General features: G+C 39.0%; 1 protein-coding gene across 1 annotated transcript in view; it reads right to left on the bottom strand.

Moving 5' to 3' along the window:
* Nucleotides 1–17,334, bottom strand: part of LOC139745375 (fibronectin type-III domain-containing protein 3A-like) — a 117,072-nt gene that overhangs the window by 78,485 nt on the left and 21,253 nt on the right. The window contains exon 2 of the mRNA XM_071655769.1: nt 16,574–16,802. Within this exon, the coding sequence (XP_071511870.1) occupies nt 16,574–16,802 (229 nt within the window). The remainder of the gene's footprint in view (nt 1–16,573; nt 16,803–17,334) is intronic.

Genomic DNA, 17,334 nt, shown 5'->3' with positions numbered 1-17,334 from the left:
CAAAACAATGCTCCAAGGTCTCCTCAAAATGTCCCACAAATAAAAAAAACTTGGGTTTACCTACCAATGAATTCAGTTTATGGCAGAAAAACTTTGTTTATTGGTAGATTAACTGCGACCGTAAGTTGTTTCTTTTTTTTTTTACAGAAACTCTGTTTATTGAGCAAAAAACTAAGCTACCATGGAGAATGACCTTCTACGATTCTGGAGTGACACACATGGCCAACTCTACCTTTCAAGAAAATTCCAGAACTTTCTCTTCACTCTGTATGATGTCAGCTCCACTGTTCCTTTTTTTTTTTTGGGGGGGGGGGGATGGTCATATTTCATTTATCTGTCCAAAAAGCTATGGTCGACTACAAAAATTTGACATCTGAAAAAATACCTCCTGCCTATATTTGACTGAAGGCTATGTCACTGCTAAATTTTTTTAAACAAGTTATTGCTTTCTGGAAAAAGAGACAACAATGTCACAGTTATCATCAATACTTAAATCATAAAATCCACTAAAGGGAATTACAGCTTGGTAGTTTAATATATCAAATAAGCAGTAAAGAGTTATCAACTGCAGATAAAGCATTTCCTGTGATGACTTCCTTTAACACCAGAGATTTTCGCGTGCATGCAACTTTTGCCAAATTTGCGAGGAGGCAACATTTGCAGAAAGTGAAAATGCATACAAAGGTTTTTGTCTACACAATGCACTGAATGCTAGTGGCAGTTTGTGAAAGTTTCATGCTACCAAAAAGGCAGTCAGCTCCAATTCATGAAAGTTTCATGCTGTGAGTTTCTGGTTTTACAGTAGTAACATTTTGTCATCTTGTCCACATGAAGCTATCCAACATCATCTTCTGAACTGCACATTCGATAGGCAGCAATGAATTTGATATGAAACTTGTCCAAACGATGGACAGTTGTGATACTTTCCCTTGTCGTGGGGGGGGGGGGGGGTGATGGTGAAGAAAAGGGTTTTTAATAGCTGTCTTCTCTTGACTGACCATTCCTGACACATGATGATAATGAAGGTTACATCCTTCCATTCATTCATTCATTAAAAACAAAAATCTCTATCAGCGATTATTCAGCCAATTGTCTTCGCAAATGAATTCCGAGGAGTCGTAAATTAATTGCAAAAATGGTGGGAGGGTACAGAAGGCCGATCTAGGAGGTGAGGTGAGGCAATCAATTGAAGAGTTTAATGATTCGTTTCACCCATCTACATGTAATTACAGAACAGATTGAAGTACCAGAAAGATACATCTTCTACATGAAGCATACCTTCAAGAACACACATGCATGACTTTTTGTTTTTCTTTTGGTGCGCTTGGTGTGTGTGCTGTGTGTATGCAAGTGTGTTGCAACAGCTACTAACTGACAGATATCCCTTCATACAAATTGTCTAGAAATGAGTAAATGATTTTTCCATGTGTGCTCGGCTCCGCCCATGTGGCACATAGTCATCTTCATGCTCCCATCTCATCATTCTTCATCAGCTTCAGCCAGCATCCGCTCCGGCACAAAGACTGCCATCGGGCTGATGAACCTGGTTGGCGAAACAATCATCCTATCCCTTTGAAGACCAGCCCCAAGTATACTTGAGCAGGAGTCTATGGGAAATGTATACATTATGTGTTAACAGCAAAGTCAGCTCGTCCTTAACGGGTTAAAAGAGGACACTTGACTCACACTCTGGGTAATGGCCTCCTTCAGCGTTATGCTTTGTTACGGATTTTTTCCTGAATATTATGTTGACTGCATTCATGTGGGTTGTGTTTTTTAATGATTCTAATTCATGATGCATTTCACAGACTGGTCTCCATCCCAATTCTATCCCAGATCCCTGAACCCCCAAAAGAAGAAGAATACTGCCTATCAGTCCTTAATATGAAATTACGAACAAGAGATTTCTACTCATTGAATATCTTTCCTTTGAAAGTTGCAAGTGGAGTGCATACAGGAAGGAAGTTGATATAGGACAATTTTCATTTTGCATAGTGAATGGCAGTTAAAAAAAAACAACAGCTAAAGCAAGCCTACGATCTCTCAAGAAAAAAGAAAATGACTGCTAATTATACAAGGCGGCCATTGCAACTTTCTCATCAAAGTGTCTAGATGCCGTCCCCCACATACAAATACTGCTACTGCAGTCTAATCAACATGTTGGACTGCCGGAGATCACGAATGATGTAGGCCTAGCCTACTGTATGTTGCTTATATTCTGGTTCAAGCAACATCAGTGTCAATAGTCAGTTCTTTATTTACCACGCAGCATACTGTTTAGCCAGACCACTTTTGCCGACAGGACTCCTGTTTGCTGTTTGCACGATGGCAATATCATCCGAAATAAACCATTATCTCGAGAGACAAGGAGGTTGGCCGACTCACTTCTCTCCTCCTCCCAACATTCTGGAAACATGCTAGCATCAGCAGGTACACAAGCAGCTATTGTGATTTTACCGACGACCTTTCACCTTGCGTCCTCCATTGAGGGGAAAGACGTGTCATCGTGGTAGAACATTTTTGTGAACTACAGAGCTCTAGTCTCTATCCAACTAGGCCTTAACCGTTTCTTCATCCAGTTTTCATGGACAAACATGACAGAATTGAGAGGAGGCAATCTCTTTTAAAGGGAAATTTCCCCCAAATACATTATAATGTGAGTTGAGTGAAGTATCTCAGACTGGGGCATAATCATATTTGAACAAAGCAACAAAGGGAAATTTCAAGATTTTGTGTACAAAAACTACATAGCCTGTTGTGAAGTAATGACATCTTTAACTCACTTGTCTGTAAATAATTAATATTCACTGTTCAAGAGCTATTTTGTGAAAATTATTAAAATTCACAATTTTGTAATTTCCTTACTATAATTTAACTTTTATGAAATTTTCACTGTTATGCTAATATAAAATTCCACCATTTCTTATAAGAATAACTGTTATTAACTGGTCCAGAATTCCACTTTTAGTATGAGTTTTGACTAGCATCTGTGATAATATTCCTTGGGTGTACATCAACCTGATGTACACAGCACATACTAACGCACAGAAGGGTTGAAGTAGGCCTAGTGTACAGAGCGCTCCCTTCTTTGGGTGAGACATCTCTGTCTACTATAGTGGAATTTTGGACTGTAAAAACTGAAGTTACCCTATTTGCTATTTATCCAGCACATAGGCAATTCATATGAAGCATCTACTGTAAAACGACGAATGTTCGCGTGCATTTTGATTTTGCGAATTTCGTGAGTGCCAACATTCGCAAAATTAAAATGCACACGAAAGTTCTTGTCTATACTGTATGCATTGAATGCCAATGGCAATTCGCGAAAATGTCATGCCGCGAATATATCATGTTTTACAGCATGTCAAATCTATCTATCTTTCTATTATCTATCTTTCTATACATATCATATGAAAATCATACGGACTACAGTGGCTCCATCTGTAAGTAAGCCTACATGTATACTACAAGTCTATTTGTGTATTATCTCCCTCTCTCTCTCATAGACCATGGGAGACAATTTAGGTCAGTTTCACTGCCCGCAATGGCTCTCCTATTACTGCTTGATGTCTTGGACGCTGTGGTTACTGGACAGATGACTCCACCGTTTGTCATTTCAGACAATGCCTGATTTTCTTCTTCCCTGGTCTATGCTTATGATATTGCCTTACCAGCTATTAAGGGATCATGTGCCAAGACAGAGAGAGGGAACGAGATACACAGCGCCACCATCATTTTTACGTCAGGCATGGTGCGAAGGAAACGCTAATTAGTTCCAAAGTCTGCTGTAGCCACACTCCGAGCTACCACTTGAAACGCAGGGGGTAGCTGTCGTCTCATTAGTATGCAGACTATTTTGAGAGCAATGTTTCGGTCTGTCCCGATGAACAAGACACAGTAGCGGCCCTTTCGTACGCCGCCACACATGTGGAAGACAGCATACCATGAATCTTTAGAATTAAAGCTCATGTTCAGCCAGGGGAATCCCCAACCCATCCTTAAACTGTTTGTGTTGTAGAAGGTATTACACTACGATATACCTGTATTTGTGATCCTAAAATGAAGTATAGTTACAGTACACCCCATAAAAGAAATAAGAAATCCTCCCCCCCCCCAAAAAAAAAGAAAGAAAAAAAAAACACATAAAAATATAAAATGCCCCATCATAATCCAATAAATTAGTCACGTCAGCCATCAGGGAATATTTGTTTGTTACCTACCAAACAAACCAATAGATAAAATTACTACATAGGAAATCATATTTGCTGCATAATTGTTACTACCAAACACTGTCATAGTTTCCTCACAATTTTCATCGTAGAAAGATAATGCCATTACACGTGACTCAGTTTTATCTCACTACGGCCAAATTACTGACTCTGGAAATGCAGAACAAACTCTGCAAATATTTGTAGAATGCCCCAATATTACTGACTGCATAATACGTAAGCGTCATAGTCCTAGATAGGCGCTACCTCTAGAAAACGACTGACGCAAACACATAAACTGCCCGTCATGTCATGGCGTAACTACATGAGTGCTATCGACAATGACGCTTCAAAATGCCTAGGCTTTATCTCACGCTCCCCCTGCTAGAATTACTCCCCACAGCTGCCCACACTGGTGAGTGGTGACCTTTAAGCGCCCGATAGCATGCTATTCCCTGCGCTCGCACACCGCTCTGGTCTGATAATCGCTACAAGGAGTGACTTTGAGGTCCTTTTTCGGCCTCTGTGAGATATGTCCTTCTGATTTTGCGGCATTTGTCGGTTTCCGTAGCTCCTGCTGTTAGAGACGGCAACAAATCACCACGCAGTGTTGTATGCAGCTGGTCAGTTGATTACAAGAATTACACTATTTCCTCTGATATGGTCTCAAATTTAAGGTTTAAAGGAGCACACATGCTCGCATTGCAGTGACACCTCCATTCAAGCAAAGGGTAGCATGGGTGTGCTCATGATTCAGACACAGAAGCCTTATCTTTATCCAAATACACTCAAGTCATACGATGGTAGAAGGCAATATGAGAAGTTTATGCAAATTACTAATGTGAACAAAATCTAGTGCGACAAATTATCAACACTCACACATAAAATCAGGTTCCAAACAGCTACAGGAAGATACTTGTGTGTTCCATGCATTTAAAAGTTAAAAAAAAATAAAAAATGAAAAAGATTCCCCCAAATCAGCGAGGCTTTTTAAGACATGAAGAGATATTGAAGTTTTCAAGGAGCCTCTTCAGAATCAAGGAGCTTGGCAGCTCTGCAGAGTTATTCTGGGTATTGATAACAAGGTACATAATTGTGTATTTCTTGTTGTCATGGTTCCTATTTGGACAGGGGATAGCATTTGCCATTAGGATTTCCCAGCATGTTTATGGTTTAAGCAACAAAATCAGATCAATCTGTGATTAGCACAATTCAACAACTAGGTACTAAATTTCAAAGGACTGGGGTGCTTCAAGAACCCCTTGGAACTACAAGTTGGATGGTTTGATGATCTCAGGAGAAAGGGCGATACGATAGTTTCGATTCATGCTGACAGGAACTGGTAGAGTGAAATATTCAGCGCAAATGCTCCCTCACCAAACATTTCTATATTGTCAGCTTGATTTGAGCTAGTGATGAGTTATACACAAGCAGATATGTACTAAAGAATTATAAGAATGTAATCATGGCTGAGTGCTGGAAAATCTCTCATGCGGTGGAGACCTTTGTTTCCTTCTAAAGATAGTAAGACACACTGATGTCTTTCATCTCTCATTTGGCTTGTATTAAATCTCAATCAAATCAATGCATCAGCTTTTTATCACTCTTGGAATACAGAATGAATTTTACAGTGTATACAGGGGCAGGAGGACTCACAAAATATTTATGTACGGGATTGTCATGGTTGGTTTTCCCAACCAGGTGTTCTGAAGGCCAAGCACAAGTAAAGATTATTGAGAAGTCGTTACATCTGTTGTTAAATCTGGATACAAAATTATCAGGTTCTGATGAAGTATCATGTCAGTACGTTTCTTTAAATGACTCTGAAGTTTACTGCAGACATTTATGCCTTGATGTACGGATGTTACATAATACAAGTACAACCTCATCGCCACACTTTACTGGCCATCCATGACTGTTTCCCTATTAGTGAAAGCTACGATGCAATATATCATGGACCAGATGCACAGGAACACAAATACCACTAAATCAAATCAGAGAAACTACTTTTCTATTGATTTGATTAATCTCATGTTTTGTTTTCTTTTTTTATTTTGTACAATGGATTTAAAAGCACATTTTTCTCTTTTTTTTCTATCTCTTATGCTTGATTTCTTTCCACTGCGGAGAAAAATTTATGGTTTGTTTTGACTGACAGTTAGTGTAGTTAGAATGAATCAAGGTTTAGTACGTTGGATGCATTCAAATCTTTTTGGCACATCAGAGGAAAAAGGAAGAATGCATTATCCCATACATAAACGGATTGAACACTGGAAATCATACATAACATCTGCACTATGTAGCTGAGTTAATTCATATTAATTAAAGGCTAAGAAGAAATCATGTTGGTGCTTGAGAATCACATTCTTGATGGTTATCAGAATATCACTAGCAACATTAATAAACAGTTATAAAAATGATGATGATAATAATAATAATAATAATAATAATGATAATAATAATAATAATTATGACAGGATTAATAACAACAATAATAACAATAACAACCATAATACTATTATCATTAATACAAAGCAACAATAATAACGTATGATAAGTATTACAACACATTTACAATGTCACTGGAGACTGGTTTGGTCACAGAAATCCACTTTCTGGTGTAAATGTGATAAGCAATACACTACCATGTACAATGAAAGAAAGAGTGCACAGCAAAAGACGTGACGGGATATATTCACAGTTCCTATACACATAGTAGGTTGAGTGGAAATTTGGCATCTACTTCAGTATCTTCATAGCACTTTATATGGCAATAATAAAAAAACAAGAACGAAGGGTAACCATTGTTATTGATAATGGAGCATTTTGGATAATGTGTCCTGCGATGAACTCAGTGCCACTGGCTTTGGAAGGAGAAAGGAGGCGGGGCAGAATAGAGAGTAGGTGGGAGGGGCTGAAAAGACGGAGGTTACATGAATGGGGGTGAGCGATGCTGTCTCGGAAGTGCCTGCAATGTGGGATGACGGAGAGATCGGTCGCCGGGCATGGACGGATGGAACGTGAGGCTGCATGGCGGCAAAGTTTACTGGAGTCAGCGACGATCGTGGGCAAACCTCTGGCAGTGCATCTCTCGAAGTCACACTCCCGGCGAGCCGTCGATGCAAACGAGGGATCAAGGAGTTCCCTTTCTCAGAAGAGAAGGGGAAAGGGTGGGGGGGGGGGGCGGTGGATTGAAGAATGGATAGGTGGCAGCTGCCTGACACTTCTGATTGGTAATGAAGAGTCATGACTCGGAATCTAACTTCTTGGTAAACCGCTTGCATTAGTGCAACAATGGCAGGGTCTGAGGATAGCAGACTAGCACATCCAACACACCCCCTCCCCCTCCGCAACTCCAGTAATTTCATAAGACTGCGAAATTAGTGCATGGCACACAATCCCTCGTTACTACGTAAGTCGGCCCACCGGCTAAAAGAGGAAGAGGTGGAAATTCACGAACAGACAGACGTATGGCTCTCTCCCAGGCAGTCAGTCGATAGAGTGCTACGAAAAGTCATGCCAACCAACAGAGATTGTGCAGGCTCACAGGTTAAACACAATGTGCTGCACCCCACTGACTTAGGAGAAGGGTTATGATTATTGTACACTATTGAATTGTCTATCAAGCCAGTGACTAAGACAATGCATCACTGGGGACTCTGAAACTGATAGTAGTGATACACTGCATTCAGATATTTGCATTACAAAATAACTTTTTTCTGAGAACTTGCCCACCACTGGCTGAAGTTGGCCCTGTCATGCCCTTAACACATTGACTCCTGAGATGGGGTAATTCCCTCAGATTCCACTCATGGCTCATTTGGTTTTGATGACAAGTGGGTCAAAATATTCTCCTTGAGAAAGTACTGGTGTATGGCTCTACGTATTTCATCCTTTACAATGAATAAGGGTTGCCTATCTTACTGAAATTTCCCTACTTTCCTAACAACTTCAATAATTGCTTATCCCTGGTTTCGGCATCATCAGTAGAGCACATGGCACACACACACACACACACACACACAAATGGCACTGCAATGCCTTGAAGGCAGGATCCCACACATCACTGCCATTGTAAAAGACCCAGGAGTGTGGGGATACCATGGGGTAGGAAGGCTGGCCCTGCTCCGATATATTCTGGAATCCCTGCAAAGAATTAGGTACAGTTTTTTTATGATATACCTAATCTGTATGGTCTTGTTTCAGATCAATGGTGTAACTGATTGACAAAATGGCTAAAATTTAGAAATGCTTTTCATGCTTTGAAATGTTGCTGGACATTTCACTTAGGGTTGGTATTTAATGGGAAAAAATGTTTCAGAGCTCCCATATCAATGAAAAGGAAATTATGGGGAGGCAAACTGAAGCATGGGGCTAATTTTATGAAAAATTCATTTTTCCATTTTTTGACATAGAAGCATAAAAATATTCAACTTCTCTTTCCATCATTATCAATATTTCATGCTTCCAATATACACTCCAAATTTTAGGCAATATTTTTTGATAAGGAGATGTAATTTTTTCATATTTGAGGAGGAAAACTCAAAATACAGTTTCGTATGTCATTTTTTACAAAATGACCATTTCTTTTTTGAATTTCTTTATTAAAAATGAGAGAAAATGAATCACTGATGGTGTATACAAAACATAATTAGGAAGTAACACAATGATATAGGTATCACCAGATTTCGGTCATTTTAACTTGTGGTGATATTTTTCTGACTCAGGTGTTTCGGACGTGACTGTTAACAAAAGGCTATTGTTTCGGACGTGACACAGTAGTTAACATACAATTTAACTCATTTTAAGGTGAATAACAAAATCAATTTCATTAGAATTCAAATCTTAATGGTGGCCAAACCACAGTTTATGCATAATTACTCTGTTAAAATGCATTCAACATATTAATAGTATACATGCAGGACATTCGTTTCGGACGTGACACACAATGTTTACACAAATTTGTGTATCTAATGTTTGATACAAAGCCTTTCACGAAGCCTTAACTATTGTCCTGGCAAAGAAACGCACTGTATCCCTTAAGCTTGCCTGCCACATTAAAGTGGTGAGGAAAAGCAAATTTATTACCAAATGTCCTATTAACTTCTTGGAAAAAGCTGTAATAGCCAATTTATGCAAAGTATTTAGTTATCAAGAAGCCTGCCATTACACAAGTTGGATACAGGCAATATTGAGACACAGAAAGATTTAGTGATTCATGTCACCTACACACATTTGAAAAAGGTTAGTTTTACAAGTCAGGAATAATGATTGAAGACCACTATAAAGCTTTATAGATCAGTAAAATCCATAATGTTGTTTCGGACTTGACTCTTAAAAGTTTACATGACACAGAGTGAAATAAAGAGCTTGTAGATTCATGTGCATTCTATGCTGCCAAAAACTCAATCAACCCAGATTGTTTAGTACAAGTTTTCAAGAGTCATGAAGAATACAGGATGTTCAGGTGGTTTTACTATGTCCTAGTGAGTGACCTGTGCTTTGTACATAACAACCAAGTCATGGCATCACTAGGATTTGTAATCTCCTATTTATGATTTCTTACACAAATACAAGGTGTATTCAAGAATCAGTGCATATAATGATATATGCATTTGATAAATTGCAACAACATTCTCCTGGTGAATTCAAACACATCCTTCGATTGAAGTAGAGCTCACTTGTCTGCTGAAATTGGTTACTAGCTAGATAGATTACTACAGTAGTTACCTTTATAGAACATCTGTCCAGTTAACTCCTGCACATGCAAACATGCTCAATTAACCTGTGAATTTATGCATATTCAAAGTGAGGAATGCTGTTATTTGTATTTTTGATACCTGTGACAAAGATCAAATCATGGCCTCGAAATTGTGTAGAACTGTGCTGGAATCAATTGGTCCTGCACTGTACCATCAGAAACAAGTAAAAAAAAATGTTATTTGTAATAAAATGCTAAATATCCTGACTACCATGGTATTTGTGACTGTAGGAACACAAGTTAGATAACATTATGCATACACATATATATGCCATCAAGATTAGATATATTCAAAGGGTACTTTAGCAGGCAAGATCATCCCCTTATACCACTTTTAGTTGCCAGTTTGTTTGTTTGTTTTTTGTATGTGTCTATGTAATCATTAATTCAAGTCTCATTTTATATTTTCATTTACTTAAATTTATCTATTTACAAGTGCATTGCTTGTTCAAATATATTGCACTACCCTGTCTGTCTATGATACAATGTCCTTTACTGTATGTGTTGGGACATCTTATGTACATGTATCTAGCTCACTTGGGGATGTACCCACAAGTACAGTTCTTACAATGTGTATAAAACACATGTCCTTTAAAAATTCATTTTTATCGGCTATTCTAACGCTAAATCAGCTTCTGGTTGGGAGTGGATGGTATATGATGTGATTTCAAGTTTACATCTCTTCAATTCAATTTGGAGTTTGATTGTTCTCCATATATTATATGTCCATATGCACAACCTGTAAAACTTGACTTGTCATATTTTGGTAGAGCAGACTGAGATGCACAAAAGAATGACCCTTGTAGAATTTAGAAGGGGAGTTGTAACAGTATCTTACTGCTCATAGCCTTCTCCCAGTTATTCGTATTTACACTCTAGTTTCATACATCTTTAATAATATCCCAGTTCAACTGCGCAGTGCACTAAGGTGGAACTTCATGGGGAGGGGGGGGGGGGATAGTTGACTACTTAGGGTAACTTGTCTAGATAGTTACATTTCCAGATCAAGTGATAATTCCTAACAAAAATGTTTATTAATGGGGTGCAGTTTATCTGAAATCAGGATTGACCCTACTCATACACTGTACAAGTAGGGAGAGAAATCTGACATTTTGATTTTCACAGTATTCTCAGTACTACAGTTTGTGTGTTTACAGGAGTTGATGTAACGAAATATCAATGTATTATTAATGAAACTGATTCAATATTCACAGCATTTTAGCATGACACTAATTTAATAACATACATGTACTGCTGCAGCACGCTTTATGAGTCGCTGTGCAATGCATTGTACAGAAATATAACGTGTGAATGTCCAATGAGAGCATTATGCAATATCCATGTCCATACAATTGTACATGAATCAAATAATCTTGACAAATAAAGGTGACAAAGAAAGAAAAATAAGTAATGGTAAGTTAATTTTTTTCCAAATAGTTTGTCTTGCATTGGTATTTCAATGAAACTAACTTAAAACACAAATGGATGTGAGCAAAATTGTATAGAATTCAAGTAAAAAGTAATGTTAACACTTAATGTGTCACGTCCGAAACAGTGTTTACTATAATGCAAACATCTGTTGCTTTTCAAACTACCAAGAATTTAAATAAACTGCAGAGAGACTATGTAAGAGATATCAAATATGAGTTACATACTGAAGATATTACACATATTTTGAAACCCTACTCCCCATTTTCCCTCTGTGGATGAGGAAATGAAAGACACTCAGTTATCCCAATCCTAGGTTAAAATTAGGCATACTTGTGTCTCTGGGCAAGTAGGTGCCATTAAATAATGTTAGTTGTAGTTCATTCTACATCTTGTACCCTGTAAATGATAATGATACAAGAAGAATGAGTGAACAAATGTATATTGCTGTGTCTGGTCCATTTGTCTACATAGGTTGTTCACACGTCACATCCGAAACACCCTTTGTTTACATTTATTACTCCAAAATGTACAAATGAACCTGAGCTGACATAATTCATGCATACATTTAACCAGTGTGTTGTTATGAAAGTCAGACAAGCAACTATTTACCTGGTAAGTCTGTTAGTGGAGAACCTGACTTGAAAGTTATCATGTGTATGTTCGGATGTGACATGGTGTTTCGGACGTGACATGTGTTAACGGAAAACGTAAAATTCCCAGAAAATTTTTATTAAAAAACGAATACTTTTCTAATATTCACAGACTCTTATGAGAGTAGCAGTGGTGATTTAGAAATGGTGAAAACTGTTTAGTTATATTTTTTTGTATTGATTATCTCAATTTGAAATTTGTTTCGGACGTGACAAAAAGTTAACGGAAAATTGTTAACAAAAATGTATTTTTGAATGTTTTCTATTCAAGCATGGGTGATGCCTTCATACTGCTACACATGTAAATCTACACATCATTGGCCATGCCTTAAATAATGATTTGATGCTCTCTTTTTTAATTTACTTATTCCAAGCACTAATTCTACTAGACCCTAATTTGTTAACGGAAAATGTCACGTCCGAAACACCCCTTTAAAGGTAGTGTCACATACACATATGAGATGTTGTAGTGTTCCAATGGTGATAGGTATTTAGTATGACTCCTCTTCTTCTACAACAGCAATAATAAGATTTTAATTTTGGAAAGCTTCATAACATAATATTGATTACCCTAAAACCTTGTAAAATTTGTCCCTGAAGAATGGCACTTTTTGGACCACGTATGCCTCCCTGGCAAGGAGATGAATTGACCACATAAGTTTGTTATGCTACGGGAGGTAGCACTTTTAGTGCCCTTTCAAAACACCAAAGGAAAAGGGAACACGACTTTGTACTTATTTTTTAGAGTTCATAAAGTAGTCATTTTCAAAGTTACACCATTGATCTGAAACAAGACCGTATGTAAGTACACATATGGTCAAAGAATTTCAACTGGGGTTCGACCATTACCAATCAGCGTATGCTTTGATGAACATATTCGCTGATGGGCGCTATTCATGATTTTTGCCTGTACCCCAATGGGCAGCAAATGATGATCAATTCAATTGGGCCACCAATGCCCCCAATGCTACCGAATCTCTAAATCTAATTCAGATTTGAACTGAGGACCATCTACTTCTGGGCACACGCCAAACCTCAGTGCCATTTTCATTACATTCAGAACTCCAACCATTCATCAAACGGTGCAGCGTAAATGTTAAATCGAAGATTGTTATTCACAAAACAGCATCTCATATCAGACTTTGCTTGCTTGCATGTTGGCATCAATTTGCTCTTTTGGCAATAATAAGCTAGTGTACAATTGCAGTTTGCAGTGCTGAATGGTATATTATACAGGAATTCTCTCTCTACGACATCACCGCGAGAGTCTGAAATCCTAGACTAGGCTGCTCGGCAGGCTCTCTGCCATTCTGGCACGCAGTCTATGTACACAGGAAAACATTCCTCCCCTCCCAACTATTCCATCCCTGCTAACCATGTCACTGGGTGCATGCCCCTGCACTCCTCCATGCCACATGTCTCCGATCAGTCCTCTCTCCTTTCCTCCTTCCCTCCATCTCTCCTCTCAAAAACATCCCATCCCATCCCATCTGCTCTTCAGTAGGACAAGTACCAATACGTCCTTCTGTCTGCATTGAAGGATCCTCTTTTCTTGCCTCTCTTTTTCCATAAATCTTTTATGTTTTAATCTCTGATCACTGTCTATATTCTTTACTATACTGTTCATTATTGATCTCTTTTCATAACTATAAACTAAATAAGAGAATGTTGAGGAAATTTAGAAACTTATATTTTACTTTTTGTCCTTTGGGAGTCAAACACTACAGAAAATGTTGATACTATTACTCAGTATTATATAGTGGAGCATTTTGTATGAATAGACAGTGAGTTGTTGCACCTGATTCATTAATCCCACGAAGGCTTAGGTTTAAGCAGTCGACTAAAAATCACAAAACCGCAAACTACCCAAATCCCAACATCTTAACACCTACACTACCTTTACATCTGTATGGGGCATAACCATTTTTGCAAACTTTCATAGATGAGGGTGTTGAGCCCTCTCCTTCATTAATTAAACCCATTGATGACAGTTTGATTTTGCTACAACAGGAATTTCCCATAAACTCTTGCCCGAGTTTACTGGGGACTCGTCTTCAATGGGTTACATCAATCCTCTCAAATTTTTACTAATTAGTCTCTACATGATATACATACAATGTCAACACAATATGATTCAAGTTGAAGCATTCCTGTTTCATGCTAACACTAGAGTAACAGAGTCTATTGAGGGAACATGCTGCAAAGTATTGGAGACTTACTATGCAATGACCACTCTCTAGTTATCTGTAGTCATCCTCAGGACAAAGAAACTGTTTCACCCAACCCCCCCAATATCAGCTGGAGGGAAGAAATCTGTGGCAATGACCTCCAAGTCATCTTGTTTTTTACCCGTCCACTCAACTGCCCTCTGGATGAACCCCGGCGGCGGGCAGAAATGTTGCAGTCGTTAACGACAATGATGGTACTCAGACACACAAGCAGACACACACATCACGTATCACACATCATGGAGGCGTTATCGGCCAGTTTTTGCACGTCACTGGAGCGGAGGTGGCTGTGACCTCCTTCCTTCTCTTTCGACCTCATTAGCGGAGGAGCAGACATGCTTCTGACGGCTCGGTGGGAACCTCACCTGCCAGGGTAGGGGGGCGAGGGCCTTCACTCAAAACTGATTGTATTTAACCACCCTCCACCATCATCTCTCAGCTCCTCCTACCCCCTCACATTTCCCTCCCCCTCTCCATGCAATCCCACAAAACAAATCATTTCCAAAAGTGAGCAATACAGTTTATATTCATTGGAGGCAACATCTCCCAGATGCAGGAGGCATCAAGAGAAATGATAATGACTTTCATTTCCTCGGTATCACTCATAAAATTATTATATATACCATTTTAGCTCAAGCAAGTTATGAAAGTTTCGGATCATGTAGCTTGAAAAAAAAAGAAGAAAAGTTTTCAAAGGTATTAGAGACTAGTGATGGTAAATATTTGTATAAGAAAATAAAATGGTCATGGTACCTACAAGGGGAAAATGAGTTTAATAAAAACCGACTCTGTAATCTGCACCCTCATTTGTGTAATGTTGTTTCTCACAAGCTGATGAGAGAAACACTACAACCAAGACATGTGGCACACACTTCCTCCACACTGCTTCTTACATACGTATATATCACAGCTTATATCACTATGAGTGTTTGCAAATGACGACCTTTTCTGTGCCTCCACAGGGAGGTGAGACATGCAACATCCGAATCTCAAGACCCCAAGATTTCTCTTGAAACAATCGCTTTGATGGGAGTTTCTTGTTAGGGGGGAGGGAACAACTCTCTATGGGATCACGCCTGGAAACTTGCATGCAGCCCTTTTAGATTGGCTAACAATGTGGCTGTAAAGAGGTGTTGAGAAATACAAATGTAGATTTAATGCTGACAAAAGTAACATTTTGGAAGTTTCAGAGCAAACTGGAATTATGTAGTTTACCAATTTAGTTTTGCTCTCTTGTGGGTACATGCATTTGTAATCCAAATGGTTTGACACCTTCAACCAACACAAGTGACAAGGTAGAGCTAAGCTCCATCTTGTATTCACTGCGATCATGGTTTACGCACATTCCGGCACATACTCTTCCATAATAGGCATGTTGAGATTTGCTTGTTTCACTGACAAGCCACGGAATCTGCATCACAACTGTTGTAAAGAATCAGCAAGTACACTCCTTTCTGTGTCTATGATAACAAATGTTTTTGGAAACATGTTTCACACACACACTGTACTTCCAAGCAAGTTTTTTCTGAAGTGTGAAACCCTTCGAGGACCAATCCCCGGGTCACATTCTGCTGCCACATGTTTCGAGATGTCATTAATCAGGAGATTACTGGCAGTAACTCAAGTTTTCTGCATACCTGATGCTACAACATTTTGGTTTATCTTCTCCAGCAAGACAGGAATAATGATTTAATCTTCCCCAGCTGGCAAGTACTGGCACGGCAACCATAAATGCTACACAGCAACCAAAGAACTTTGGCCATTGCTACAAGTGCATTTATGCTCAATTGGCAGTTTTGAAATATGCCAATCCAAAATGTTGTTCACTGAGATACCGTTTATGCTCAATTTTTCTTTGAAGCTTGAGAAAGGGCCAATTTTTTTAACATGCAACTGTGCATTGTTGGAAAACTATAAAGCCCTATTGTAGCGAGCTGTTCACCGTACATGATTTTTGCATTGAGGCATTGCCAGTACACATGACTCGAGAGACTCGCTGATTGTAAACACACGTTTTTGTGCGTAATGATCCGGCGTTTTGAAACAGCATTTATATTAAAGTGAGTCAGGATGCAACCATGTTTTACACTTATCATGTTTCAAAATGTTCGTTACGGCCCAGAAGTTAAGCATAAATGTATCCTATGAATGATAGTACAGATTATTTCAGAGAGAGAGCTGTCCTGTAAGTCTCAGGAGGTGACACCAAAGAGAACTCCTCAATCAATCGATCAACAATCAAGTTTGTAGCACCCATGTCAGGATCCAAAGGGGTAATAGGAGATGCGGACTTACCATTGAATGGTTTTCGGACTGCTGCTCTTGGACTTGTCCACAACGGTCAGCTCGTAACTGATGGCCGCAGGATCAATCCCCCGGTCCTCGTACAGGTCTTCATCACCCTGGCCCACGTGGTACGGCTCCGGTATCGACCACCTCACCGTCACCGAGCGCGCCGAGGGTTGCTCCACCTCCGGTGGCTGGATACTGGATAAGAGGTCCTTCAGCTTTTTGGTGTGGGGATCTGTCGGCCAAAAATAAAAAGAAAGGAAAGATGAAAAGAATGACAAGGTATAGAAGAATGAAACAGAGAGATATATAGGCAGAGAAACACAGAAACAGGATATTAAAAGAAAATAAAATTAGGGAAAGAAAGAGCGTGACAGGCATATAGACAAAGGAAGATAGAAATAGACAGCAGATAGTAAAGGTGGAGGGGAGAGAAAGAAAGTGAGAGAAAATTGACATTGGTCATTATTTCTACTGATAGCCTATCTGCCTGAGCTACAGGAGAAGGAACAGAATTTGGTAGCTCTGTGGTCAGTGTATCCATCACACAGTATGGAAGGTTCTTGATTCAAATCCATTATCACCGGGAGGTCTCCTTGTAAGGTATGGAAAACCTTTCTTGTCATCAAAGTGGCAGTGGACTCTGTCTATCCCGGTGACTTTCTCACAATCAAACAAATGTTTACTGCCTATGAGATTAGATCCGGGTACATGACACAAAAGTATAATCCCAGAAACTAATTCCTCTCGAATTATATGCTGTGTAA

The sequence above is a fragment of the Diadema antillarum genome, unplaced genomic scaffold (genome assembly GCF_040938485.1).
Source record: "Diadema antillarum isolate AM-2024a unplaced genomic scaffold, OU_Dant_1.0 seq00001260_RagTag, whole genome shotgun sequence".
In the NCBI taxonomy this organism is placed as follows: domain Eukaryota; kingdom Metazoa; phylum Echinodermata; class Echinoidea; order Diadematoida; family Diadematidae; genus Diadema; species Diadema antillarum.
Note: the sequence above shows the minus strand (reverse complement) of the source record. Positions and strands in the feature narration are given on the sequence as shown.